Here is a 27,100-nt window from a genome sequence, read left to right as displayed (position 1 = left end):
CTACCTCAAATCCCTCAGCTGAGAAAATGAATAAATACGTATTATTATGTCCACTGTCAATATTTCTCATGTGATCATGCTTATAGTAAGTATATCTTGAGGAATAATATCTTGAGATTAGGAAATTATTGAACAGAAAATGTCTACTGTCATCCTCATCTTAATATTTATCCTTTCTCATTTTCCTTTCAGAAACAGAAATAAACTTCCTGCTCAAACAAGCACTTACAATTGTTGGAACTCTACCATTTACTTACATGTTAGAAAAGTGGAGGTGGATGGTCTTTAAGGGTGAAATTCCCAAAGAGCAGTGGATGCAAAAGTGGTGGGAGATGAAGTAAGTCAGTGAATATGCACGCAATCAGTAAAATGTTTTCTCATGAGTTTGCTGTTTATTTAAAAACATCTAATTGGCCTATATAGACACACACACACTCAAATAGCTACTTGCTTTTTATTAAGTATCCATTTGGGTGCCTTCTCAGATAACATTTCCTTGGCCTTGCCTACCCCCTCAAAAGCAGGGTCAAGTGACGAAATTTCTCATGCTGTATCTTTTTACATGTTGAGGCACCCATTAAACTCTGATATTATTTAGGAAGTAATTAATATGTTCATTATCATTTTTTATTTTGTCCATTCTTTGAAACAAAAATTAATAACCCCGTATTTTAGGTAGGTAAAGCACCAGGGATCCAAGGCTGATCGTTTGCACCAGGAATCTGAGGCTGATCGTTTCTGATGTTCTCTTTGACTTACAAGAGCTTTTAGTTTATGGAGGGATGTGGAAAATGAAACCACTGCAGTGTGTTGAATTGTGATGGAGGGTGTGGGGATCCATGAGCATCCAAGGGGAGATTCAAAGCCCTGGCCAGTGAGTCAGATGAGGAGAGGCATTCAAGCTGAGGTTTGAGAACAATGTCGGAGTTAACCAGGTGTACGTAGAAGGGAAAGGAGAGAATTCCAAGCAAGTGGGAGCCTGCCGCATTTGGGCAACGGATGGTGATGCCTTTCAATAGTTTCAGTGCTACGTCATTCATCACTATATCCCAAGTGCTTTGCACAGGGCCTGGCTCAGACAAGTATGAAATAGTGATAAGAGTACTACTGAAGAAGATGGAAGAAAAGCGATCTCCCCACCATATTAGTCAGACCCCTGTTAATGATTTTTCTTTATTTTTCCTTTTTGGAGAGAAGATCTACAATTATAATATTTAGCCCCACATCCATAAGTTGAAGTCAGTGCCACTATTCTGCTAAGATTCTTTCTGTTGACATAAATCCTCCTTGGAAGAAGGAGACAGCATCTCTAATAACTGTCTCTAGCATTTAAGTATTACCAAAATTATGTCTATCATGATCCCACAATCAGAAAGGACAAATGTATTCAAACAATGCCAAATACATGGTTTCTGTACCTTTTTATCCTGATTAAATGTTTGACCTCTTTTAGTTTATTTCCAAAGGTGCATGGAATCAGGCCCTTAAAATGATTCGTTGTACTCTATTCAGGTAATAAGTTCACATGAAGTCTTTTCTTAGCATTGGGGATTGTGGCTGGCCCTGGAACTATAAAGATGACCAAAACACAGACCTGCCCACTAGGTTCTGAAGTCTCCAGGGCAAGAAGGAGCTGTTTGTGAATAATTATAAAACAGAGAGAGAAATGACAAAGGAGGCAGAGCTAGAGAAGGCCTAGGGAGCTGGAGGGCTTGCTGTGAGACAGGTGCTTGGGGTCAGGGGCAGGGCTCGTAGACGAGGGGGCATTTGAGCTGGCCTTGAAGAATCAGTGAGGTTTCAATTTTAGAAAATTCTGCCTACCAGGAGCCCATAAAATATGGTGCAGGAGAGGAATTTTTAGGACTTTTGCTGTATGGTTTTGGTCACATAATACACTTTATGAAATTGGTGTTTTGATAATACAGCTATTTTTCAATGGTATAGACTGGCTAAATTAACAAAAAACAGAGATGTTTACATGATGGGCTTTTTTTTTTTTTTCATGATGGGCTTTATTCTGTAATTCTTTACACTGTTTCAATTTCACCTGACAAAAATTCCAATAGAAATGCCATTGGCTGATAGCACTGCACAATGGCACCATCTATACTTTCTCTCGATGAGCGACCCACAGCTAATATACCTTCTTTTTCCTCCAAAGGCGAGAGATAGTTGGAGTGGTGGAGCCTCTGCCTCATGATGAGACATACTGCGATCCTGCGTGTCTGTTCCATGTGGCTGAAGATTACTCGTTCATCCGGTAAATGACAGTTTTCTTCTGTTTCACTTCTAGAATTTGTAGACAGAGTGACAACTTTAATATCTCTATCTCCATTCACCTCCCCCTTAGAACCTCAAAATAGATGATAAGTTTCAATTCTTTGTAACTGAACATGATGTATGGAGTTCAACAAAAGTTACATGAGATCCTTTTCTCCATGAACAGGGAATTTATAGTCTCCTTGGGAGCAAAAGAAATGTTTTTGTTTGTCTCCTTGTTACTGGCAGAGTTCAGGGGGATTATAATAGAGCATTTTTAACTTGAAGTCCCAGAATCTATGTTCTTCACCCATTAGCTCCAGATCTTGAATTTGCTGAGTCTCAGTTTCTTTATTTGTACTGTAGAAATAAAATTGTTGATTTGCCAGATGTATCAATTTTGGCATAAGTTACGTGAAAAGGCTATAAATCGGTAAAACACAATACAAATGTGAGCTCACATTTAACAAAATAATGCTGCCTTTTTATCAGCTGATACATAAATGCAAGTATGATGAGTCTATAGGGTTTGTGTTTGGGTCTTTCTTGAGTGAAAAGAGGTTTAACTGATACTTCTTTGGTTACTGAGGCCTCAAAATTTAAATATATGTCCCAGTCTATGACTTTACCACAGAAACTACACATTTGACAACTCTTTTCTTTTTCTTTATCTCTTTTACAGGTATTACACAAGGACCATTTATCAATTCCAGTTTCATGAAGCCCTTTGTAAAACAGCTAACCATGAAGGTGCCCTGTTCAAATGTGATATCTCAAATTCCACTGAAGCTGGGCAGAGGCTGCTGTAAGAGATGCTTCAAAAACATTGAACCTCTCATCCTATTTAATGTTACTCATTTCCATGCCTAGGTTTGAATTTGATTTCTTTGTTCTCAAAAAGAAAATTTGGGGACTCAAAATGTCTTCATCCATGAATTAAATGTTTGTTTTGTGATCACACAGGAACCTGGATCATGTGATGGCTAGACAGGCCACCTCCTCTCCCCGTGTCATAACTACAGAGCTCTCTTTGTAGTAACCAGGGGGAGGAGAGATTGAAAGATGAATACATCTTTTACCATGCCTTCTTGTCTTCTTTGCCAGGAGCAAACTTAGTCAAACCAAAGAGGAGTAACCATAGATTGTACGTGTAAACAGATGTACATCTGGAATCCTTCCAAAGGCACCGAACCCACCTCCCCCAGTTTTTTTTTTTTTTTTTTTGTAGCCAAATGCTGAGCCTTGGAAAATCAGAACCCTGGACCTTAGCATTGGAAAGTATTGTGGGGATAAAGACTATGGATGTAAAACCCCTGCTCAACTACTTTGAGCCCTTGTTTACCTGGCTGAAAGAGCAGAATAGGAATTCATTCGTGGGTTGGAGCACGGAGTGGACTCCATGTGAGTAGATGGCGTTGACACATTTCTCATGGCCCTTTTTCTGCTTCCCTAGTCCTCGCTGGCCCTAGTCTCATGGGACTTACACAGTTGAGTGTGTTTTCCCTCTACTTATCCCCTGTACTGTGGTGGCAGATGCCATTTTCTCTGAGAGGAAACACATTTGTTGAGCACCTACTGTATATCTGACACAGTGAAAACGTCCCCCCTCTTGTTTTCAATCTGCTTTACTAGCCCCATATTTAAAATAAAAGAGTCTAACACTGTATGTGGTTAGTGTTCTAACCCGCTGTATGTGATTCCTGCTCTTCAAAGAAAGGCAAATATGTTTAATAATTTTAATGCAATCCCCTCTTCTTTCTGGCAGTTACATTCATATTTCTAAACAGCTTGTTTATACTGTCATTTCCCCATTGCTCAGTTTTAGACATGCACTTCTGCCTACTCTTCTGCCTCCATTTCCTATTCTCCCAATGAAATTTAACGTAATTTTTAGTAAAGAAATTATCAATATTTGCATCATTACACCTGCATAACCAAGTAATATACTATTTTATATCTTTTTTAATGTAGCTTTTTGTTTGTCCTGAAGTTTCTATTGCCTCATTTTTTGCATACCTAATTTGCTGTCTATGCTATATTCTTCTTCTCCAACTATTCCAATATATCTATTCTTTTCAGTCTCATTTTTCCTAAAGAACTCCCTCTTAGAGTCCTCCTGTCTCAATCTGGACCACAGTTTTCATCCCTTTGCTGCTGTCCTGGGTTGAATCCACTCCTTCCAGGATTCCATGTCTTCTTTCATGAATTCCCTCCCGTTTTGCTGCAGCACGGCCTCCAAGTGACTTTCTAAGCAAGAGCTAATGGGGTAGGAGCATCAACTGTTCCCCTAAGTGGCTATAACCAGACCTAGACTTTCATTTTCCTTGTTTTCAGTCCAGTATCTTCTTCCACCCCCTGCTGTACCCGAATCCCAGGCCTCTCCTGGATTCTCTGGGGGGTCTCTACTGCCTGTGTGTACACATTACTCCACGACTTCCTGACCCTTGAGAAAGCATTTACCACTCCTCCATAACTTCTCATTAATCCAAAGGAGTGTTTATACCTTAAAAAAATTCCTTTACTATCACTTTACTGGGATCTTGGGAAAGGAAGGAAATAAACACATATGGTCAATCTGCTGTCTGTAACAACAGTCTGTTATTTCTCTTTAATCAGATTCTGACCAAAGCATCAAAGTGAGGATAAGCCTAAAATCAGCTCTTGGAAAAAATGCTGTGAGTATTCTAGATAGCGCATCTATAACTTTCAGTGCATTCCCTTATTTACGGCACAACAAGCCCATTTCAGGGCAGTGAAAAAATGAAAGGGCACATGGGTCTCTTAAAAAGTCCTAGATTCTGGCCTGTGGCATTTGAGTTGGTTTTTTCAGTAATACATTCCTTGTTGAATTGGCTATGCCTCTATTTTCCTTGTGACTCTGAGGGTATTATGAAGGTCAGTGAGAAAACATTTAAAAGTATCAAATACCTACCCTCCCAATTCACTCTAATCACAATTACTTGTATTTAAAAAAAAAATATATATATATATATATATTTATTTATTTGGCTTTTCTGGGTCTTAGTTGTGATGTGTGGGATCTTTAGCTGCAGCATGCAAACTCTTAGTTGTGGCATGTGGGATCCAGTTCCTTGGCCAGAAATTGAACCCAAGCCCTCTGCTTTGGGAGCCTGGAGTCTTAGCCACTGGATCACCAGGGAAGTCCCCATTACTTATATTTGAGGAAGAGGACATGTTTATATTTTTAGAGACTGCTTTTAGATGTATTGTAGGCAGTTTGGCTTTGTTTTGTCTTAGTCAATCATCTAGGTACTAGAAGCTTGTTTTAATCTTAGACCCCAGCCTTGGACCTGCTTAATCAGAATCTGCGCTTTAACAACCCCCCAGGTGGTTTGCAGACACAATAAAGGCTGGGAAGCAACGAGTGAGACCACTGTTTCTCAAGCCTGGCTGCACACTGGAGTCATTCAGGATGTTCTTTAAAATATTAATGCTTCAGTCCCCATTCCCAGAGATTCTGACTTACTGCTCTGGGGTGTGGCATCAAAACCCACTCCAGTATTCTTCCCTGGAGAATTCCATGGACAGAGGAGCCTGGCGGGCTACAGTTCATAGGGTCACAAAGAGTTGGACATCACGGAAGCGACTTAGCATGCATGCATCTGGTATCAAGGCATCAAAGTTCCCCAGGTGATTTTGATTACAGCACAGTTTGAGAACCACTGAGGCAGAGATGCATTTCAGGACAACAAAAAGTTTTATAGAAAATCAGATTACTTACACCTTCATGTGAATTACTTTAATCAGCTGTTGCTTTCTCCTAAACACCTGTCTCAGGTTATCCAGTTTGAAGCAATTTGTTTTGGGGAAAAAGGAGAGGAGAGGGTTGCCCCAGGCAGATGGAGATCAAAGGCATGGATGGAAGTGTGGCACCCAGGAGGCTTTGCAGGATTAGAGAGCAACCTGGCATTACTGGATAAAACAGTCCAAGGTGCTACAGAAAATTGTTCTTTTCACTGGATAGAGTCAAAGATTGCATTTCTACCCCCATACTTTTCTTGGGAAGTTAACTATTGTCCAAGGCTCCACAGTAGTTGTAGTGTAATTTTCATATATAAGCAAAACATCTAAATATAAATAACATGTCATCGTTGTTGTTTAGTCACTAAGTGATGTTTGACTATTTGTGACCCCATGGACTGTAGCCTCCAGGCTCCTCTGTCCATGGGATTCTCCAGGCAAGAATACTGGAGTGGGTTGCCATTCTGTTCTCCAGGGGATCTTCCCAACCCAGGAATCAAACCTGGTCTCCTGCATTGGCAGGAGGATTTATTACCACTGAGCACCCAAGGAAGCCTATCGTAGGAGTAAAAAATGAAGATTTAAGAAACAAGTATAAAATGGAGGTGTATCACTTCTCAAACTCTGAAAGTTCAAGTTCCTATTTCTTAGCAATCATTGTCTCTGGGGTTATTTCTCCTTCTGTCCTATTTTTATTAGCTCTTCCTTGGACTGATAAAATTTAATTTTAATTGAAAGTGTCCAGTAGATCAGGATTCTTTTCAATTATCTTCTTTTTTCTTGACATGTTTTTCCCCATGTTCTCTTTCCATGCAGTGAGGGATTAGTAAACAGTCTTCAGAGGGGTTGGTGGTGTAATATTCTGAGGCCCATTCACAGAGCAACAGGCTGCTTTGATGAAAGCAGAGTTATACTTTTAGCCAGAATAACTGTCCAGTTCAAGCTACTTCGTAGCAAAGTCCACCTGGATCTTTGATACTATTTTGAGAACTTAGCCTTTACTTTTTTAATATAGAAATTATAACCAGAATTTTAGTGCCCATGTTCAGTTCAGTCGCTCAGTCGTGTCTGACTCTTTGTGACCCCATGCACTGTAGCACGCCAGGCTTCCCTGTCCATCACCAACTCCTGGAGCTTGCTCAAACTCATGTCCATTGAGTTGGTGACGCCGTCCAACCATCTCATCCTCTGTCGTCCCCTTCTCCTCTCGCTTTCAATCCTTCCCAGCATCAGGGTCTTTTCCAATGAGTCAGTTCTTCGCATCAGGTGGCCAAAGTATTAGGGTTTCAGCATCAGTCCTTCCAATGAATATTCAGGACTGATCTCCTTTAGGATGGACTGGTTGGATCTCCTTGCAGTCCAAGGGACTCTCAAGACTCTTCTCCAACACCACAGCCATATTAATAATATTATTATTACTATTAAAGCAACTTTCCCAATACCTGAGTGGTATCAATGTAGCAATCCTTTGAAATCTTTTTTTTAAACAGCTAAAATTTTCTTTTGAAAATGTAACATTTTCAAATTGAAGTATAGTTGATTTAAAATGTGTTTGTTTCAGAGGCACAGAAAAGTGAATCTGTTATACACATACATATATATTTTGTCAGATTCTTTTCCCTTATAGGTTATTACAAAATATTGAGTATAGTTCTCTGTGCTACACAATATGCCCTTGTTTATTTTATATATGGTAGTGTCTGTCTGTTAATCCTAAATTCCTAATGTTTTCCTCTCCCCCTTTCCCTTTTGGTTTTTCTATGTCTGTGTGTCTATTTGTTTTATAAATAAGTTTCTTTGTATCATTTTTTTTTTAGATTCCACATATAAGCAATATCTTACGATATTTGTCTTTGTCTGACTTGCTTCACTTAGTATGATAATCTATAATTGTTTTCCTAAAAGGGGGAAGAGAGGCAAGCTTTGATGATCTCTACTGCCATCTACTGGAGGAAAGGGTGAATTATTTTTCTCTTTGAACAGGTTTTTCCTGGACTACACAAATTTTACCCAAGCCATTGGTTTAGCACTGGAAAAGAAGAATTACCTTGTTTACAAAAAACTATTTTTTTCCTTTGAACTTGAAGTTTCTTTTTCTTTTACACTTACACATGTCTGAGAACTTACTATAAAAATAGTAAAAGGTCAGCATACTTGTCTACAGTATATGAATGTTTTAACCAAAACCAATGGCACACATAACTCCCATCTATAAACCTGCCCTAGGGTGCTTATTTCAGCTTACTTTAAGTTAAATTCAAAGGACCAGTGAGCCCTGTGGTTCTTAAAGCGTTGGTGCTGGACCAGCAGCGTTAGCACCACGTGGGAGCTTGTTAGAGATGCAGAATTCCAGGTCTTCTCTGAGGCTTGGGCCCAGGATTCAGTGATTTGACAAGCTCTCCAGGTGATGCCAGTGCACACTGAAGTTGGAGATCACTGACCTTATGCAGAGCTAGAATCTTTGGCATATTAGACAATTTAAAATTAACACACATCGGGAAGTCCCTGGTGTTCCAGTGGTTAGAACTCTGAGCTCTCCCTGCTGAGGGTTGTATTCAATCCCTGAACTGGGAACTAAGATCTCACAAGATCCCACAGGATGTGTGGCATGGCCAAAAAAAAAAAGCTTGTGGAATATCAGGTTTTAATGACCCCATGATCTCTACTGAGCAGTGTTTTTGTTGTGAATTTGCAGTATGAATGGAATGACAACGAAATGTACTTGTTCCGGTCGTCTGTGGCATATGCCATGAGAAAGTATTTTTTAAAAAAGAGAAATGAGACCATTCCTTTCGGGTGAGTTGATGTGCTGTGCTCTCAATGAGTGTTTCCCTTACTCTTGGATCAGAAAGTTTTATGCTTCAACTTTTATTCACGTGAAATTGAGAAAAACCTCCTAACAACTATTAAACCTCATTGCTGTCCTGGAAATAGGGCCACCGTTTTTTAGGGATGCTTGTGACTTATTTGACTTGTAGATGGAAGAGCTTTGTTCTTATTAAATGGCCCTCTCCTTACCTTTTCCCCCTACCTTCTCTCCTCTCCCTTTCTTCTCCCCAGATGCTCTCATTCAACCTCAGCACTGAAAACAAAAGGCAGAAATCTCTGCCTTCATTGAGCTTGTATTCTAATCTATCTGCTTAGTGTGTGTATGTGTGTGTGTTATAGACAGTCAACAAAATATATAAGTGAAATATAGTAGAATTTGATGGTGATAAGTGCTAGGGAGAACAGTTCAACAGGAAATGGGCAAGGGAGTGCTTGCTGGTTGTTTGTCTGTGTGTGTGTGTGTGTGTGTGTGTGTGTGTGTGTGTAGGGTTCCATTTTAACTAAAATGGTCAAGGAAGACCTTGTTAGTATTTGAACAAATAGCTGAAACAGGAGAGAGAGTCAGAGGTGCAGACCATGGGGAAAAATGTTGCAGCTTGAAAAATAGCAAGTAGAAAGATCCCGAGGAACAAGCATCCTTCACTTACTGAAGGAACAGCAAAGAGGCCAGGGTGGCTGGAGCAGAGTGAGCTAATAAAAGACAAATAGGAGATGCGGTCAGGGCCAGACTGGGCCGTGGGGGTGGAAAGGCGAGAAGAAAGTTTGTGTGCGTCCCTCCAAAGCCGTTCTGAGGCCCTTGGCTTTCCTTCTGCATGAAAAACACTCTGAACCACGTGATCTGCCTTGGGTTTTTGTTTTGTTTTTTTAGTTGACATTCGTTTTTTTATTTATTTTTGGCTGCACTGGGTCTTCATTGCTGCACGTGGGCTTTCTCTAGTTGTGGCAGGTAAGGGGCTACTCTTCATTGTTGTGCACAGGCTTCTCATTGTGGAGGCTTCTTCTTGCAGAGCACGAGGCATGTGGGCTTAGTAATTGGGGCTGGCTGGCTCTAGGGCACAAGCTCAATAGTTGTGGGTCACAGGCATAGTTGCTCTGTGGCATATGGAATCTTCCTGGACCAGGGATCGAACCCCTGTCCCCTGCATTGGCAGACAGATTCTTATCCACTGTACCATCAGAGAAGTCCCTGCCTTGCATTTTGTTAGGATCAGTCTCATCAGCTGTGAGAGCACAGTCTTGTCACATCCTACTATAAACCCCACTCCTCACCCTCACCTGTGGGGGCAACATGACGAGTTTTGCCAGGAGGGGCACGGTTGGAAGATATCGGGGCTTCACGTCTGTCCATGGAAGGGAGCCTTCGCTGCTCGCCATGTTGTTTATCACAATCCTGGGTCACCAGTGATTCCTCGCTGATTCTTCTGCTGCTTTGTTTGAGATATTTCTAACACTGAAAAAACTGTGGTTCTTATATGGTAGCAGGACCAATCATGCCGAGACTTGCTCTCACACCTTAGGGAATTGCGTCCATGTGCTTTGGGCAGTGTTAAGGTTATTGGGACAGTTACGTCCTTCCATGACGAGTCCTGCTCCAGGGCTCTCCTCTCTACCCTGTGATTGTCCCCCCATCTCCAGCAGAAGAAGTCTTCATTCTCTTCACAGCTCTGTGCCACCAGGGAAAATGTTTCTTTTGTTTTTCCACAGGGAAGAGAACGTGTGGGTGAGTGACAAGAAACCAAGAATCTCCTTCAAGTTCTTTGTCACATCACCTAACAACGTGTCTGACATCATCCCTAGAACTGAAGTGGAAAATGCCATCAGGTGATATTTTACTTTCAAATGTAGGATAGAAGGGTGAGGGGATCCCAATGCAACAACAACAGTAACGAATGATTTGTGTGTTCCTCAAGGTGCCAGGCACTGTTCTGAGTCATTTGAGTATTTTCCCTCATCTTAAAAAATTTGGGTTTTAATTCCAAAAGGATCTCATAGCAAGAGGATTGCCTTCATTGGGTTTCTCCAGATGCAGGTCCTTAGACAAAGATTTGAAAGTGAGTAGTTTACTTGGGAAGTCACCTCAGGAAGAATGGATTGAGGAGTGTGGACAGGAGACAGAATGGGAGGAAGGTAACATGACACGTTATGAGCAAGTCACCACTGTGGGCAGGTAGAATGCCATTCTGCTGGGAATTCTGGGAGGTGGCGTGGAACATGCACCTGCATTGTCCCATCAGAGCTGGGGTATTTATTCACCACTTCCCACCGGTCACTGGTTGAGAACTGTGTACAGGGGACAGTAATTCCCCAGCCTTACTGGCCTGCAGATAGGGCCGAATCTTGTAACCTGAGAATGCTCTCAGGCAAAGGCAGCAGATCCTGGCTGAAGGCAGTCTAACCAGCATGCCCGGAAAATGGTAAATGCAGAGGGTGCATGGGCAGGTGTCGCCATCATCGCTGTAGAGACTTTGATGCAGAATTCATTTAACCAAAGTCTGAAACAAGGCAGGCAGGGACAAGATTCCTTAGATATTAAATAAGTAAGTGTTAGTTGCTCAGTCATGTCCCGACTCTTTGCGACCCCATGGACTGTAGCCCACCAGGCTGGATAGATGTTGATCTATCCAGAAAAAAAGAGAAGAAAAAAAGGCTTAATATACCGTTGCTATGGGAAATGCTATTAAGTGGTGCTCTTGAGCTGCTCGTCGTCTTTAGAAGAAGACCCAAGACTTGCTGGGCAGAGTTGGCCTAGAAAATCTAGCTTAGTGGGGTTTACAACCCAAGCACGCCCAGCCTCACTGGCTGCCTCCACAAGACTTGTCTTGGGGGAAAGTGCTAGCTGAGATCATCGCGAAGGAGCCCAGCGCTCCTGCAAGCTCTGGGGAGTCCTCAGACTTCTTATTTCCAGAGTGACGAGACTCTTTCAGGTGGAGGTTGTGGGGGGTTATATGGCTAATGCTGCCTGGATCTCTCTCTCTCTCTGGCTGGACTCTGACTTCCTGACCTGCACTCTATTCAATGGCAGGAGAATGGGATACCAGACACTTTGGTTTTCAATCTGGAATACTGAACATTTCACTGTTTTTTGTTTTAAAAATAACCTTCATCCTTTTTTCCTCTATAAAATTCGGCCATATCCCAGCCCAGTGCTGGAGAATTTGGCAAAGGCTCCTTCCCTGTGTTCCTCCCCAGAACTGCCATTTATTAGGATGTCAACACCTTTTATGGAAAATGCAGCTGTTGAGACTTGTGTATAGGGCCTGATTCATTTGTAGAAGAGGTGGATTCAATTGTCCTTTTCCATTATTTGATATAAAGTCATTGTAGACATACCTCGGCAGAAGGGAAATTCTTACCAAATGTGCAACTTCGCTTTTACAACACAGTAGTCACAAATGAACAAATGCCAGCCATCTGCACATTTCCACACTTGCAACCTCATTTTCCAGTGAAGCTGTTTCTAAACCTAATCTAGGATCACACAGTATGAAAGAGGTATGATTGTTAAAACTCAAATCTGTAGTGAACCTGGTTATTGACTTTGATTTCACTGCTTCTTTGGATAAGCCTTATCAAATCCTTTTGGAGACAGTGATATAGGCAGTAAATAACTGCACTGTTTTCTTTTGCCTGAGTGTTTTGCTTTTGGGAATAGGTTGTCCCGGGACCGTATCAATGATGCCTTCCAGCTTGATGACAACAGCCTGGAGTTTCTGGGGATTCAGCCAACGCTGGGACCCCCTTACGAGCCACCTGTCACCATATGGCTGATTATCTTTGGGGTCGTGATGGGAGTGGTAGTGATTGGTATTGTTGTGCTCATCTTCACTGGGATCAGAGATCGAAGGAAGTAAGTGACCTTTCTTGAACTTATCTATCCTAAAACAAAGCAGTTTCAGGAAAACTAACTGGAAAATTTGCAGTAAGTGGTAGGTTGTACAAGCCAATTACATATGTGGACAGTTTCACAGCTAAATATTCTTGTGCACCCCCTAGAAGTTTACCAGATTTGATCAGCACTTCGCCATCCTAGCAGGCCCCGCCATACAGGAGAGTTCCAGCCTGGGGTTTACTACTGGTATACTCCATCCTGGCCACAGCATCATTTCCCTACTGCTAAAAAGCACTTTAAGCTCTGCAGTGGTGAGTGAGCTCAGTGGGGATGTGAGTAAGCTCAGTGGGGATGTGAGTGAGTAAGTTCCTCCTTACTGAGGAGTCCTCCTTGGTCTAGAAGTGATCCTAGAGAATGCATTAGTGATGGATTTGAACTGTGAAATCGTTCCAGAATGAGCTCTGAGATTTGCTCCAAACTGCTATGCCTGAATCCTCTGCATCCCTCCTTCCATGGCCCAGATGCCTTACTCTACCCTCAGTTCATGAGTCAGGCACCCTCTAAATTGTTCTTGAGTTGAAGATTCAAGTTCACTGCGGATTTAAATCACCAGAGGCCTGATGTATAGTTGTGCCCTGCCACTAGATTGTTTTCTGATCTTGAGACAGCATTTACTTTTGTTGGGCTTATGTAATTGAGGTTAATCATATTTTATAACACCTAACAAAACTCTTTGCACACATTAGGTTGTTTAAATGTGTTCTTTAATTTTTATATGCACTAGTCTGTTTTGCTCAATTTTCTTCACTATATTATTTGTTTCCACAAATAACTTCACTTTTAAAATTAGGCATTGACAAAAATATATTCACATAGTAAAAATGTTTTAAATACAAAAGGATACATAGAGTTTCCCTGTCACTCTTTGCTTCCAAGTTCCCTTCCTAAAGCTGACAAAAATGATCAGTTTAAAAAAATTTTTTAAAAATTGTGTAGTTGATTGACAATGTTGTGTTAGTTTCAGGTATACAGCAAAGTGATTCAGTTATACATACACACGTATCTATTCTTTTTCAGACTCTTTTCCTGTAGAGATTATTAGACAGTAGAGTTCCCTGTGCTATATAGTGGGTCCTTGTTGGTTATCTATTTTATATGTAGTAGTGTGTATCTGTTGATCCCCAAGTCCTTATTTATCCCTCCCCTCCCTTTCCACTTTGGTAACCATAAGTCTGTGACTCTGTTTCTGAAAAATGCATATTCCAAAGTTCATTCATCAAAGAAATTCTTTTTGGGCTCCTCCTTCATGCTATACACTGCATTAATAGAAGCTACACAGAAAAATAAGACTGCTTATGCATTTCTTACATTAATGTACTCAGCAATTGTATAATATATAGCTATGTAATTATGTTCATGTTTATAGAAGACAGAGATTCAGAGAGGACAAGAACCCTTCTCAAGTTTGCACAGCTAGTAATGCATGAAGATATACGCTCGGTTTCTAAAGTTGGTTGTTGTAGTACAAAGCGGGCCTATACTGATCTTCATACTTTGGAAATTGGTAATTTAGTAGGGAAGTTTTTTTTATAACGAAGTGATTGGCTAAATGACCACTGAGTTCCTAAAAATAATAATAATGGTTAATATTTATTGGAGATTATATGCCAGATACTGTGAGTACTCTGCCAGCATTATTTCACTGAGTTTGCATATTTGCCATCATTTTCTGAATAGTTAAACAGAGGCACAGAGGCCCCCGCTCTCAGACTTCAGAGCTTATACCCTAACCAGTCTCCTACTCTGCCAGCCATCATGCCAACTGATCATCGGGCTAAAAAAGTGAATTCAATGCACTCTGGGTGCCCATAGTCCATTAAAAGGGGACTGGTATGCAAATGAGTACAGGTGGTAAGATGCTGAGATGGAAAAGATACCCGGGCCATTGCAGTCCAAGGGAGGCCGTGTCACTCTAGGATCATGATATTAAGGTGAGTTCATTTTATTTAACAGGAAAAATCAAGTAAGCAGTGAAGAAAATCCGTATGGCTCCGTGGACTTGAATAAAGGAGAAAATAATTCAGGATTCCAAAATACTGATGATGTTCAGACTTCGCTTTAGAAAAATCTTTTTTATTTCCTCTTGAGATGATTTTATTGTATGTAAATATTAATTTCACAATACAGAACATAGGCAATTATAAGAATGTCATTAAATGTCAAAGCTCTGGCTCTGTTCAGGAAAAGCTGTCCAAAGAAGGCATGCCTGGGAAGAGGGCATCTTCCCTTGCATCACTTTTAGACTTGTTTCTGCCTCAGGACTTGACTTCTGTTTCCTTAAAGAGATGTTTCTGTTTGAGAATAGAGACAGTATGCCTTTGGCCTCACAGGCTGTTCAGGGGTAATGGAAATGGAAACTTCTGTTGAGTTGCTGGAGATGGCAAAAAAGGATACATGGCAGGAGCAAGCGTATGGAATCTGGACCGATGGCTCTTAAGGACGCGCCTGTGAATGGATGGAGCTGCGAGGTGGAGCACGGCATGCACTGTTCACTTGGGTTTAATTCAAGTGCAAAGGAGGACATGCTCTCCTCACGTTAACTTAATCCAAGTACTCTAGTGATTCCCCCCAGTCATGGTTGGACCAGAACATGCCTTCTTCAGAGTGACAGGGCTACAGAAGAGAGAAGAATCCAGAGAGCCGTCGGAGGACATTGCCTTTTTACTTTCAAGCTGCTTGGCCACCGTCTTTCTGACAACATCACGCTAGCCCCAGGGGCCTCCCTGAACCCCCTTCTGAGCTGCCACGATAGAAACTTGCTTCCGTTGCTTTCTAACTGTGAAGTGCATGGGGACCCCAACTGCATGGCACTTCTGAAGTGCGCTCCCAATCGCTTGAATCTTCTGTATTTGCCCATAATGTTTGAGTAGTGCTGAGCACAAAGCTCACGAAGACAATAAATACTTGATTTACACACTCCGGTGGTCTCGTGTGGGCTTCTGTACTCGGCCTTCCGTGGATTTTCTCTGCTTTTCACTTCCAGGGACAAAGCTGCCTGGGTCTCCCCACCTCCCACATGTCTTGAAATGCATCCCAATATGTTCAGTTAGTTTATTGTATAAAGTGATTATGTTCAATAAAATCAGTTGAAAAGAGTTGTGTTAAGAGCATCTACACTATTAGGTTAGCAGCCAAACCTGGTAATGTTTTTACAAATCTCAGAGCCTCCAGCCCAGTTCTGAGCACTGAATCCAATACAGACCTGAAAACTGGTATAAAATGGATTATGTAGATTAAAATATCCAAACTCTACCTATCAGTTCACTTTTTGTGGTGACCGGCATACTGAAGAGTAACTTAGTCAAGTAAGAACTAGCAGCTTGCGCTCAAAAGACTGGAACTTCCTGCTCGCTTTTAGGGAAGGGCTTTTAAAGGCAGCATTAGGGGTGAGGGTTGTAGGGTGCCTGATCAGCTTGTGGACATTTTTCTGATTGGCTGATGGTGAGGTAGCTTGGGTGGTATTTCAAGAGTCAGCATCATCAACCTTCTGGTTGTAACCGGTCTGGGGTCTATGTGCTGGTGGTCAGGATGCAGTTAAGTTCTTCCACCTGGTAGGGATTTTGCTGCTGCTGCTGCTAAGTCGCTTCAGTGTCTGACTCTATGTGACCCCACAGACGGCAGCCTACCAGGCTCCCCCGTCCCTGGGATTCTCCAGGCAAGAACACTGGAGTGGGTTGCCATTTCCTTCTCCAATGCATGAAAGCGAAAAGTGAAAGTGAAGTCGCTCAGTCGTGTCCGACTCTTCGAGACCCCATGGGCTGCAGCCTACCAGGCTCCTCCGTCCATGGGATTTTCCAGGCAAGAGTACTGGAGTGGGGTGCCATTGCCTTCTCCAGGTAGGGATTTTAGTATTTGCCAAACAGCTCAAGGACATGGCTCAGGATATTACCTGTAACCCTTGAGGAGGAACTAAATTTCTTTTACTTTGCTTTAGGGCTAAACTATGATCATTTTGTCTTGATTGACTATTTTTCTTTGTTTCTGCATTTTCTCTTTTCTCTTATGAAATTTGCTCTTTAGAATGCAGTAAAGGCCTAGGAAGCTAAAGATTTTCTACAAACAAGAGGCAGGGTGATGGGAAAAGGGGGACTGTCCCTGGGAAGGTCCCATAGAGTCCTGCTCAGTTTCATCTTTAGAAGATCAAGTATATAAAAATAAGGAGAAGAAAGAAAAACAGCCTTTGGGGTGGGGGGGGGACCAGGAAGACCTAGTTTGGGTATGAAAAATCTTTCTCAGGGGGGCATTAAGTCTGTGGTGCAAGTCTCTGGTGGATGGAATCAGAGCCGCAAAAACTGGCACCCACTCCTGACAACGGGCCTGTTGAGGGGGAGGGGCCCTGTTATTTGTTCCTTTTCTCTTGGGGAGGAAAGAAGCTGGCACACAGTACCTGCTAAATAAATGCTCACTGAACATATAAATGCCCTAGTGGTTATTTCAAAAGTTCCATGAGGTTTGTGTGCCTCTGTTAAGAAAAAAAAAAAAGGAACAAATAACCAAAAACAATCATTCACAATAGCTGAGGGGGAGTGGAATGAGGAAGGGTGTGAATGTCTCTTAAGGGAGATTGCTAACGTCTATCTAGAAAACAGTAGCGTCTTTTCACTGTAATAGAGCCCTTCACATAACCTTTCTCTCTCCCTTCTTGACATTACAGACATGACAATGACGGACTCCAAAACGATGAAAACCTAAGGGTTCAGCAGCAGGCCATGAAGGCAGACATTCCCAGGAACAGTTTGAAAGCTACACTACCTTTTAGTAATAGTCATGGGAAACTAAAATAGGACTCCTGTACTTCTGTGTCAAGATAGAAGACGGAAAGAGAAAGTTCAGTTATCAAACTAGCCAGAAGTCCCCGGGCTCCAGACTCGAGGATTTTAAATGGTTACAGTAGGCCTCTCTTACCCCCAGTTTCACTTTTGGTGGTTTCAGTTACCTGCGGTCAACCACTATCTGAAAATATTTAGTAGAAAATTTCAGAAATAAACAATTCATAAGTTTTAAAGTGATGAAATCTCGTGACGTCAACTCTGCTCCCCGAGGACGCGAATTGTCCCTTTGTCTGGTGTGTCCCGCCCGTTCGTCACTTAGTGGCCGTAGTTATCAGATCTGCTGTCACGGATTCACAGTGCTCTGTTCAAGTGACACTTGTTTTACTTAATCCTGGCCCCAAAGTGCCAGAGGAGTGATGCTGGTGATTCAGAAATGCCAGAGAGAAGCCCTAAAGTTTTAGTTTCCTTTAAGCGAAAGGGTGAAAGTTCTCAATATGGAAAGAATAAAATGAATGCTGAGGTGGCTGAGATCTACGGTAACAACGAATCTTTTATCGGTGAAATTGTGAAGAAAGAAGAAATTCATACTAGTTTTGCTGTCTCATATCAAACTGCAAAAGTTACAGCCACAGTGCATTAAGTGCTTAGTTAAGATAGAAAAGGCATTAAATTTATAGTTAGATATTTTGACAGAGAGACCACATTCACATAACTTTTATTACAGTATAATTTTTCAATTTTATTATTAGTTATTGCTGTTAACCTCTTACTATGCCTAACTTATAAATTAAACTTGATCATATGTATGTATAGGAAAAACATATTATATATGGGGTTAGGTATTATCCTTGGCTTCAGGTATCCATTGGGGGTCTTGGAATGTATCCCCTGCAAATAAGGGCAGAGTACTATAGAAAGCAACAATCTGATACAAGACCATGGTTATAGTTGAGTTGAAATTGATAATAGTTTGAGCGTAAGGAAAAAGGCATCAAGTTTTACCTTAGCATCTTTAAAAGTTGTCTCTGTGACACATAGTTAACATATTATTGAATAATGTTGTTTAACTTCAGTTGTATATTTGTGTACATGATGACATAAATCCATTGTTCTAATTTGGATAGCAGATGAGAACTGTATCATTTGATTTGAATATGGAGCACCTAATGGTGCCCACCACATAATGAGGTCCCCTGGGGCAGTTTGGACTGACTGCACAGAAATATCTAGGAGGTTATTAAAACTACAGATTTTCAGGTTGCATTCAGACCTGCTGTACCAGAATCTCTGGGGTAGTTCCTAACGAACCTGTGTTTTCATAAACTCTCCATTTGATTCTCATACATGCTAAAGACTGAAACCATTGAGACATGAAGGCAGGTGTCATCATTTCTATACTTGCTAATAGCATATTTAATTATCATGATAGTGGTGATATTAAGAAAACAACAAATATCCAAAAAGTAATTTTTCATTTCTGCTCAATCTTTACACATAATATACATCCTCTCTATTTTGCAATCAGAAAATGTGCTTCTGCTATAGGCTGGGAGGTGTAATATTAAGAGAAGCATAAACAAAATGACTTACTTGACCTAAATATCAAGGAAATCTTTTGTTTCCTACCTTGTTGTTTTCTAGATAATAGAATAGACAAAACAGCACACAGAATACCATTAAGAAAAACTAGCTAAATTACAACATCTGTGCTATGCTACTTTCCTTAAAAAGAATGAAAATGTTGGCCAACATTTATACTCATTCTCATCAGATCTTCTCATTTCTTCTTCAAGGCTTGTCTTTTTCCCGAAGTGGTTCAATGGACGATAGGAGCTGCTGAAATGTGGGACGCTTTTCTGGAAGCTAGATAAAAGAAAAACCCAATGGTTTAGCTTATGAGGCTTCTGATTTAAAATAAACTATGTAAAATATTTGTACCTCAGTCCTAAAACTAGCAATTTTTAAAATGTTGAAATGCCATAAACATTTCTTCTAAAGAGAAAACAAATAGAGCCCTAAGAATTGGGAAAGAAAAATAAGAGTATCTTTATTTGCATAACATACGACTGCATACCTTGAAAAACCAAGAGAATTAAAGATAGAACAAACCCAAATAACAAAGGAATTCATCAGGAGAGCAGTATATAAAATTAACTGACAAAATCAGTAGTCTTCCTATATATATACAATAACCAATTAGATATACTGGAAGAGAAAACTCCATTTATAATTGCAACAAACCCCAATAAAATACTAAAAAAAGCACCCCCCAAATGAGGAAAACTTTAAAATCCTGCTGAAAAACACAAATGTAGAATTGAGCACATAGAAAATAACACTGGTTGTCTTTGAATAGGATACATCAATAACATAGAGATGATGAACCTCCCAAGTTAGAATACAAACTCTTCCAAATATGAACAGACTTGTTTTAAGCTGAACAAATTGATTATCTAGTTTGTGGATTTTTAAATATGCAAAATAGCTAAGAAAACTATTCAGATAGAGACACAACTTAGCAACTAAACCGCCACCAAGAGAAAAGGAAGTAGGTCTGTTTCTGAGTGGGAAAATAAAATTATGACTACAAAAAGCGATAAAGAGTTTTGTCGAAAGTGGACACTGGGAAAAGAGTTTTGTGCATGGCCAAGATTGACTAAGTTTCAAATAAAATTTAACTGTAAATGAATTTAAAAGTAAGCTGGGCTTCTCAGGTGGTGCAGTGGTAAAGAATCCTCCTGCCAATACAGGAGACGCAGAAGACACGGTTCGATCCCTGAGTGGGGAGGATTCCCTGGAGAAGGAAATGGTCACCCACTCCAGTATTCTTGCCTGGAAAATTCCATGGACAGAAAGGAGCCTGGCGGGCTAGAGTCCATGGGTTCACAAAGAGTCGGCCATGACGGAGCAATTCAGCAGAGCATAGCCACAGCTAAGACTCGATACAGCCATAAAGAAATATGAACAAAATGGTTGGCACCTACAGTGCTGGTTTTAGATCCCAAACACCTGCGAGCAGGGGCCCAGGGCCGTCGTCACCTGCTCTGTAGCAAGTGTGCGCATGCTCAGTCGCTTCAGTCCTGTCCAACTCTTTTGTGACCCCATGGACTGTAGCCCGCAGGCTCCTCCGTCCATGGGATTCTCCAGGCAAGAATACTGGAGTGGGTTGCCATTTCCTTCTCCAGGGGGTCTTCCAGATTCAAGGACTGAACCACATTCCCTGTGTCTCCTCTCTTGCAGGCCAACTCTTCACCACTGAGCCACCTGCCAAGCCCTGGAGCAAGCGCCTCCCCTCAGAAGCGCGCCTTCCGGCGGTGACGCAGCAAGCCGCCGGTGCGCCTGCGCCCCTGCCCACTCCCCTGCCCCGGGGGGCACTCGCCTCGTGCCAGCAGCTGTACATGATGTGGTAGACGGTGTCCGACGCCAGCTGGGGCCGGTAGAGCCGGTGGCCCTGGGAGACCTTCACGACCACCTGCGAGTTGTCGTACAAGTCGTAGGGCTGCTTCCCCAGGCTGAACACTTCCCACATCAGGATCCCTGCCCCGCGGCGAGGGCGGCCCGCCGGCAGAGGAAAGAGAGCCACGTCAGAGTGTACGCTTCCTCCCGTGAGCTTCACGCCCGCGTCACGAGGGCTCTGGGGCAGAGCCTGGGTCCCTGGGGGATGAGTCCCAGCGAGAAGGGCAGGGTAGGGAGGCTAGACCGGGCCAGCCCTTCTGGAGCCCCAGCTCTCTCATTCCTGCTCCCTGAGGCCCCGACGCCCATTCTCGCCGGGAAACGGGGAGGCGGCCTGGGTCGCTGCAGGGGGAGGTCCCTGGGGCCGGGGCCCCCGGGCTGCTTCAGAGAGGTGGCGGCCGGTGGAAGCCACAGTGACAGCCCCAGCGTCAACCCTTAGAGCGAGGCGTGGAAGTCCCCACTCTTTCTGCCTTGGCAATAATTTCCCGGCACACACACATTACTTCTGGGTGGAAATTTAAGATAAAGTCGTGGACAACTTTCCTGCTTTTCTGTTGCCTCGGTCCTCTGGAACAGTGGTTCTCCCCCTTCTTGGCACCAGGGACCCATTTTGTGGAAGACAATTTTTCCCCAGGACCGGAGAGGGGGCGGGATGGTTTTGAGATGTTTGAAACGCATTATATTTATCATGCACTTTATTTCTAAGCTAATGCTGCCACTGATCGGACAGGAGGCACCGCATCTCTGCCCTGGAGGTTGGGGACCTTTGTTCTAGAATACTTTGTGGATCAGGCATCCTTTTGAGAATCTGCTTAAAACCATTGGCTTCCCCTCAAGACAGTGAATGCACAGAATTTTCTGACTCATTTTCTGGAAGTTCACAGAGAGTTTTCTGGAAGTATCCAGAGTATGGTGGACTCCAGATTAAGGAACCGAGCTCAGGTCATGGTGGGCAAGAGGGTGGCATCTGGGGCCAGTCAGACATGGCTTTTGAGGCACAGGTTTGCCACTTACAGGGTGGGAAAGCTTCTTAGCCCTTCTCAGTTCTGCTTGCCCGTTTGTAATATGTGGATATTTGCATGTCACAAAGTTGTCATGAGGATTGAATAGGATAAAACACTCGGAGCACTTAAAGGACACTGGGGACATTTTAAGCTCTCTAAATGGTGGCCATTGTGCTGTCATACTAGCCACGCCAGGGAATTACAGCAGTCAACCAACTTCAAAACCTTCAAAAGCAATATGTAAGAAGGGAGAAGATTGTTCTAGAACTATAACTGAAGTACTAACTTCAAAACTTCTTTGACTTTTAGGGCTACAGATTTTATGTAAAATATTTATAGTCAGGCAGTATTATAATTTGTGGGGACTGTGTGTGTGTGTGTTAAACGTTCTAAAAGAACCATCCAAAAATTTGTTGACTCCTTCACAACGCTCCAGAGAAGGCAATGGCACCCCACTCCAGTACTCTTGTCTGGAAAATCCCATGGACGGAGGAGCCTGGTGGGCTGCAGTCCATGGGGTCTCGAAGAGTCGGACATGACTGAGCAACTTCACTTTCACTTTTCACTTTCATGCATTGGAGAAGGAAATGGCAACCCACTCCAGTGTTCTTGCCTGGAGAATCCCAGGGACAGGGGAGCCTGGTGGGCTGCCGTCTATGTGGTCACATACAGTTGGACACGACTGAAGTGACTTAGCAGTCACAACTCTCTCCTTGGAAGCAGGTCCACTTATCTCAAGAATAATATCGTTGCTTAAAATATTTGTGGGGCTCCTCTTTGAGAATTGCTTTCAGAGGTTCTGGTTTATTTTGAGTATCCTTACTAGGGTCAGATTATTTAAGAATGAATTTAGTTTTTGGAAACAGCTAGAAAATATTTGCAGCCAAATTCTGACACATAAAAGGTAAGCAATTGACCTGGGTAATACAATTTTTGGTCAAAAAGCAGTTGTGACTATTACGGATTCTGATTTTTTTTTTCTGAATAAGAAATTTTTATTAACTTGAAAACAAACTATTTGCAGAGTGTTATGGGTATGCAGATTAACCTGATTAATTGCCCTTTACACTCCGGAAATATCTTTGTACGGTATTCAGTCAGGGCTCTGGGGCCACCTTTAAGGGGCAAAGTAGTGGCTTGGCTGCCTGGGGTCTAAGCTCCTTCCTGGTCTACTGGAGACATTCTGATTTCATCTATTTGTACACTGGGACTTTGACTAAGATAAATTTTAAATAAAATGATTTTCTGATTGTTGGAGTGGGGCGGGCCTGGATTCTTTTTTTTTTTTTAATATCTTTTATAAGGCATATGAATTGATACAAAGAGATTAAAACTAAATTTGACAAGTTCATCAGCACAAAATGACATCAAGTTTTCACTAAAATGCTCTTTGTGGTTTTTCCTTTTTCTGTATATTTCTTGGAATTTTTTTTACAATTAATAATACCACTGTTATAAAAGGAAGAATTGTTTAAAAAAATTATCACATAGAAAAATAAATGGATAACTAAATTTTCCTTTCTTCAGACAGTCTCAGTTGTCATGTAGAAAGTCAAATTGTACTTATGGACTAAGACAGGCATGAAATAGTTCTCAGTTGTATTTAATATATTCCATAACCTTATGATAATTTGGAATACTTATCCTGGGCCCATCTGACAGTGATTTTAAACAAGCCTGACATTCCTACTGATGTGGAAAAATACCAGAATATCTACAGAATCACAAGTTAAAAAGAACTATCTCTGTTTTCTAATTGCTGCTGCTGTTTATTTGCTAAGTCGTGTCCAACTCTTTGTGACCCCAGGGACCGTAGCCCACTAGGCTCCTCTGTCCAAGGGATTTCCCAGGAAAAATATTGGATTGAGTTGCCATTTCCTCCTGCAGGGGATGTTCCTGACCCAGGGATCAAACCTGTGTCTCCTGTTTGGAAGGCAGATTCTTTACCACTGAACCACCAGGGAAGCAATTTTGTAATTATGTTTACTTAATTTCAATGCAGATCTTTTAATAAAATAGGGAGGGCCACACAGTAAGTTCACTAGGTTTGAAAGTCATGCAGCCTCTGTGGCAGTTACTGCTGCAAGTGCAAAATCAACCATAGACAATACATAAACCATATGTACAGAGGACACGGCAGCACTCCAATAAAACTTCCCTTATAGAAACAGGCCACTGGAAATGGTCCTGCATCATGGTTTACTGACCCCTCATCTAAATGATGAATTTTAACAAAAACATTAGCTGAAATTGGGATGGGCCAAAGAAAGTGCTAACTCATGCCCCCCCCCCCCAATTGGTCAACTCAGAATAATGGTTATCATGCCACTTTCATGCAGAAAGCTGATGATTTTGTTTTAAGCCCTTCAACGTTTTATACTTCATGCAAACTGAGTTTTAGTTTTCTGTGACTCCTTTTTGAAAACTGAAAGTCTTCAGTGCAAAAAGCTTTTAGTCCTTTTGATTCTTATGAGGAGGTGTTAGCAACACGCCAATTATCCAATAAGTGGCAGACATCCTAACACCGACCCAAGAAAGGGTCCCATCATCGTCTTCAATCCCTTGCTCCTCTCTGGGTATACAGGTAATTTTGTCAGTGCTCAGAGGGTTTGCTGAAAATGGATGTTGCTGCTCTGTGGTTTCCTATTGTGGAAGCCAGCTTGTGAAAGGGGTCTCGTGTGGCCACATTCTTACCGAACGCCCATACGTCTGACTTGCTGCTGTATTTGAAGTAGTGAAACACCTCTGGGGCTGACCACTTGACTGGAAACTTGGTTCCCACGGAACTGACATACTGGTCATCAAGAACATACCTGTAGGGGAAACACCAACACGGCCCTTACGCCACTTGGCTGTACCGAGTGGGGCGCCCTCTGCCGGCCGATGCAGGACTTGCAGCCACCCGGTCTCAGCCGAGGGCCTCGATTTTCTGGATCTTTCAGTTTGTGAGCTTAGCTAGAGGCTGCTTATGATTTGTAAACATTTTAAAAATATGATATCTAGTTTTGAAAATACCAAAATCTGAATGCAAAGTATTTGGTAAATATAAAATATTTTTTAAAAAAGTAAAAGTGAAATCACTCTGAATCCCACCCCAAGGATAGTCATGCTACCACTTAAGATACATTTTTGCTTGTACTTTCCAATCTTTTTTTCTATATATAATTTGAACAAAATTGGGTTTCTGTTGTACTGAGGTTTGCTTTCATTTTTCCTTTAACGGCATATCGAGAACATTTCCCCCATGGTTACGTTTTCTTCTGCAGCATCATGTTTAATGGCTGAATAGTCTTCCCTCTTACGGATTAATGTAATTTGTTTAACTGTGTAAGTTGCTTCTAATCTTCTGCTGTTGTAAGCAGTGATGGACAACAATATCTTATGATGATATCAAGATGATAAAAGTATATGCTCAAGGATATGCAGTATACTTATGTTTACAATATTTAGGGGTTCCAGAAGAGGAGCAGCTTTTCATAACGAATTTTGAAGAAAACTTAAAAAAAAAAAAACACAGGTCTTCCTATGGTGTTTTTAGGGACATGTTTGCTAAATATAGGGCTGGCTTTGGTCAACTCTTCAGATCTCTTTGAAACTATATTATCCCTCCTCAGAATTACATGTGTTTATGTTGAATTGGCACAACTTTATAGTTATATTTTGTCTCAATGGCAGGGACATCTGCTTGCCCTCTAGACTCAACTGTGGGCATTTTGAGGGCAGGGATTATTAACCCATTTATATTAGTATCTCCCACAGGGCCTAGGCATTAGGCACTCAATAAATGTTTGTTGAATGGAAAGGCTACCAGATGTGTCTTCATTTCCTGTATAAAACCATGAAAATTGGCTCTGAGGCTTAAATAGTAAGAAGATTCAGAATTAAGGAAATGGAAGATTCTTCTTAAACTGCTGTCACAATCAAACTAATTTTTCAAATCCTAAAGTGTTGCTAGAATGCCAAGAGAATCTGAGTCTACTGCCTTACCTGATGCTACAGAAAATTTAATAAAAGACAAGAAAAATTTTCCTAGTGTTAATGCTGTGCCTATTTGAGCATATAGTATTAAGAAAAAACCAGAATGGGCTAAAGGAGCCATCATACACACACACACACACACACACACACACACACACACACACACACTCTCTCTCTCTCTCTCTCCCCCTGCCCCCCCCCTCCAATCAAGGCTTTTTAAACTTTTCTTGCTTTTTTCCTGGCTGTAACGGTTATATTTGAATATTTAGGATCTTTTGTAGATTTATTTATGTTTAGAAAATATTTATCAAGGTTTTGAAAGAATTAAGAGAGCCTAGGGATAATTTCTGAAGAACAATTCTATTTTTATCAGTGAAGAAATGAGTGTTCAGAGGTAATGTGAGTGAGGAGATCCAGGTTTCTGAGCCCCCAATTCAGAGCAGGTTTTGTATCCCCATTTGGATGTGAATGGAAATCCCTCTTTCACTGGTTGCCCTTTTGGAACTGGCTTACCTTGTCATCCCAAAGTCAGAAACCTTCACAGAGAGATCACTGTCTACCAAGCAATTCCGAGCAGCCTTTAGAGGGAAAACAAAATTACCAATAGTGAAAATGACCAAGGATCCCCTGACATCAAAATCACACATTCTCCTTCTCTTTGGGACAGTTGTCAGCAAAATCTAAGATATCACAACCCCAAATGCTGTATTTAAAAGGAAATATCTAGAGTATAGATGTTGTCTTTTTTCCTTTGCAATTTTCAATCTTTCAAAATGAAAATGTGCTCACAGAAGTATTTTCCCTCAAGCATTCATCCTTGTCAAACAGTATGAGAGGTATTAGACATAAAACACAGAACCTGAACTCATCAACAAGAAGGGAAAAATCACGTCTAGGGGTTCCCTCTCCACTGCTAGGACCCTGTGTGTTAACAGGTGCTTCGAAGGTGTAAATGCAGCACTGAGAATCCAGAATGCACTGGCCTAGCATGCATGGCACGTTTGGTGTTTAGCACCAGAAAATCTCTAAAGATCAATCAATACCAGTGCAAATCAAGCAGAATACTCTTCATACCCACCCTGACTCAAAGATGCACGCATTTCATTTCTTGTATTTTCAGTTATCGTATTAAATTATTGCTGTAGCACTAAATC

The 27,100-nt window shown here is 41.6% G+C and overlaps 2 protein-coding genes across 4 annotated transcripts in view; one reads left to right on the top strand and one right to left on the bottom strand.

The window, feature by feature from the left end:
• The window catches only part of ACE2 (angiotensin converting enzyme 2), a 45,251-nt gene extending 29,601 nt beyond the window's left edge, over window positions 1–15,650 (top strand). The window contains exons 10-18 of the mRNA XM_065915180.1: window positions 193–337; window positions 2,162–2,260; window positions 2,942–3,064; window positions 3,488–3,660; window positions 4,876–4,934; window positions 8,717–8,817; window positions 10,555–10,671; window positions 12,503–12,697; window positions 14,693–15,650. Coding sequence (XP_065771252.1) covers window positions 193–337; window positions 2,162–2,260; window positions 2,942–3,064; window positions 3,488–3,660; window positions 4,876–4,934; window positions 8,717–8,817; window positions 10,555–10,671; window positions 12,503–12,697; window positions 14,693–14,801 — 1,121 coding nt within the window. The 3' untranslated portion in view covers window positions 14,802–15,650. The remainder of the gene's footprint in view (window positions 1–192; window positions 338–2,161; window positions 2,261–2,941; window positions 3,065–3,487; window positions 3,661–4,875; window positions 4,935–8,716; window positions 8,818–10,554; window positions 10,672–12,502; window positions 12,698–14,692) is intronic.
• A 2,630-nt stretch (window positions 15,651–18,280) lies between these two features.
• BMX (BMX non-receptor tyrosine kinase) overlaps window positions 18,281–27,100 on the bottom strand; it is a 44,293-nt gene continuing 35,473 nt past the window's right edge. For 2 of the 3 annotated variants that reach the window (XM_065915554.1, XM_065915555.1), the window contains exons 16-19: window positions 26,460–26,524; window positions 24,663–24,781; window positions 20,891–21,048; window positions 18,281–19,374 (exon numbers count right to left, since the gene is read on the bottom strand). In XM_065915554.1, coding sequence (XP_065771626.1) covers window positions 19,300–19,374; window positions 20,891–21,048; window positions 24,663–24,781; window positions 26,460–26,524 — 417 coding nt within the window. In that variant the 3' untranslated portion in view covers window positions 18,281–19,299. The remainder of the gene's footprint in view (window positions 19,375–20,890; window positions 21,049–24,662; window positions 24,782–26,459; window positions 26,525–27,100) is intronic. The other variant, XM_065915556.1, reaches the window with a different exon arrangement.

Source organism: Muntiacus reevesi, chromosome X, assembly GCF_963930625.1.
Source record: "Muntiacus reevesi chromosome X, mMunRee1.1, whole genome shotgun sequence".
Lineage (NCBI taxonomy): Eukaryota > Metazoa > Chordata > Mammalia > Artiodactyla > Cervidae > Muntiacus > Muntiacus reevesi.
This window is presented reverse-complemented; position numbering and strand designations above follow the sequence as displayed.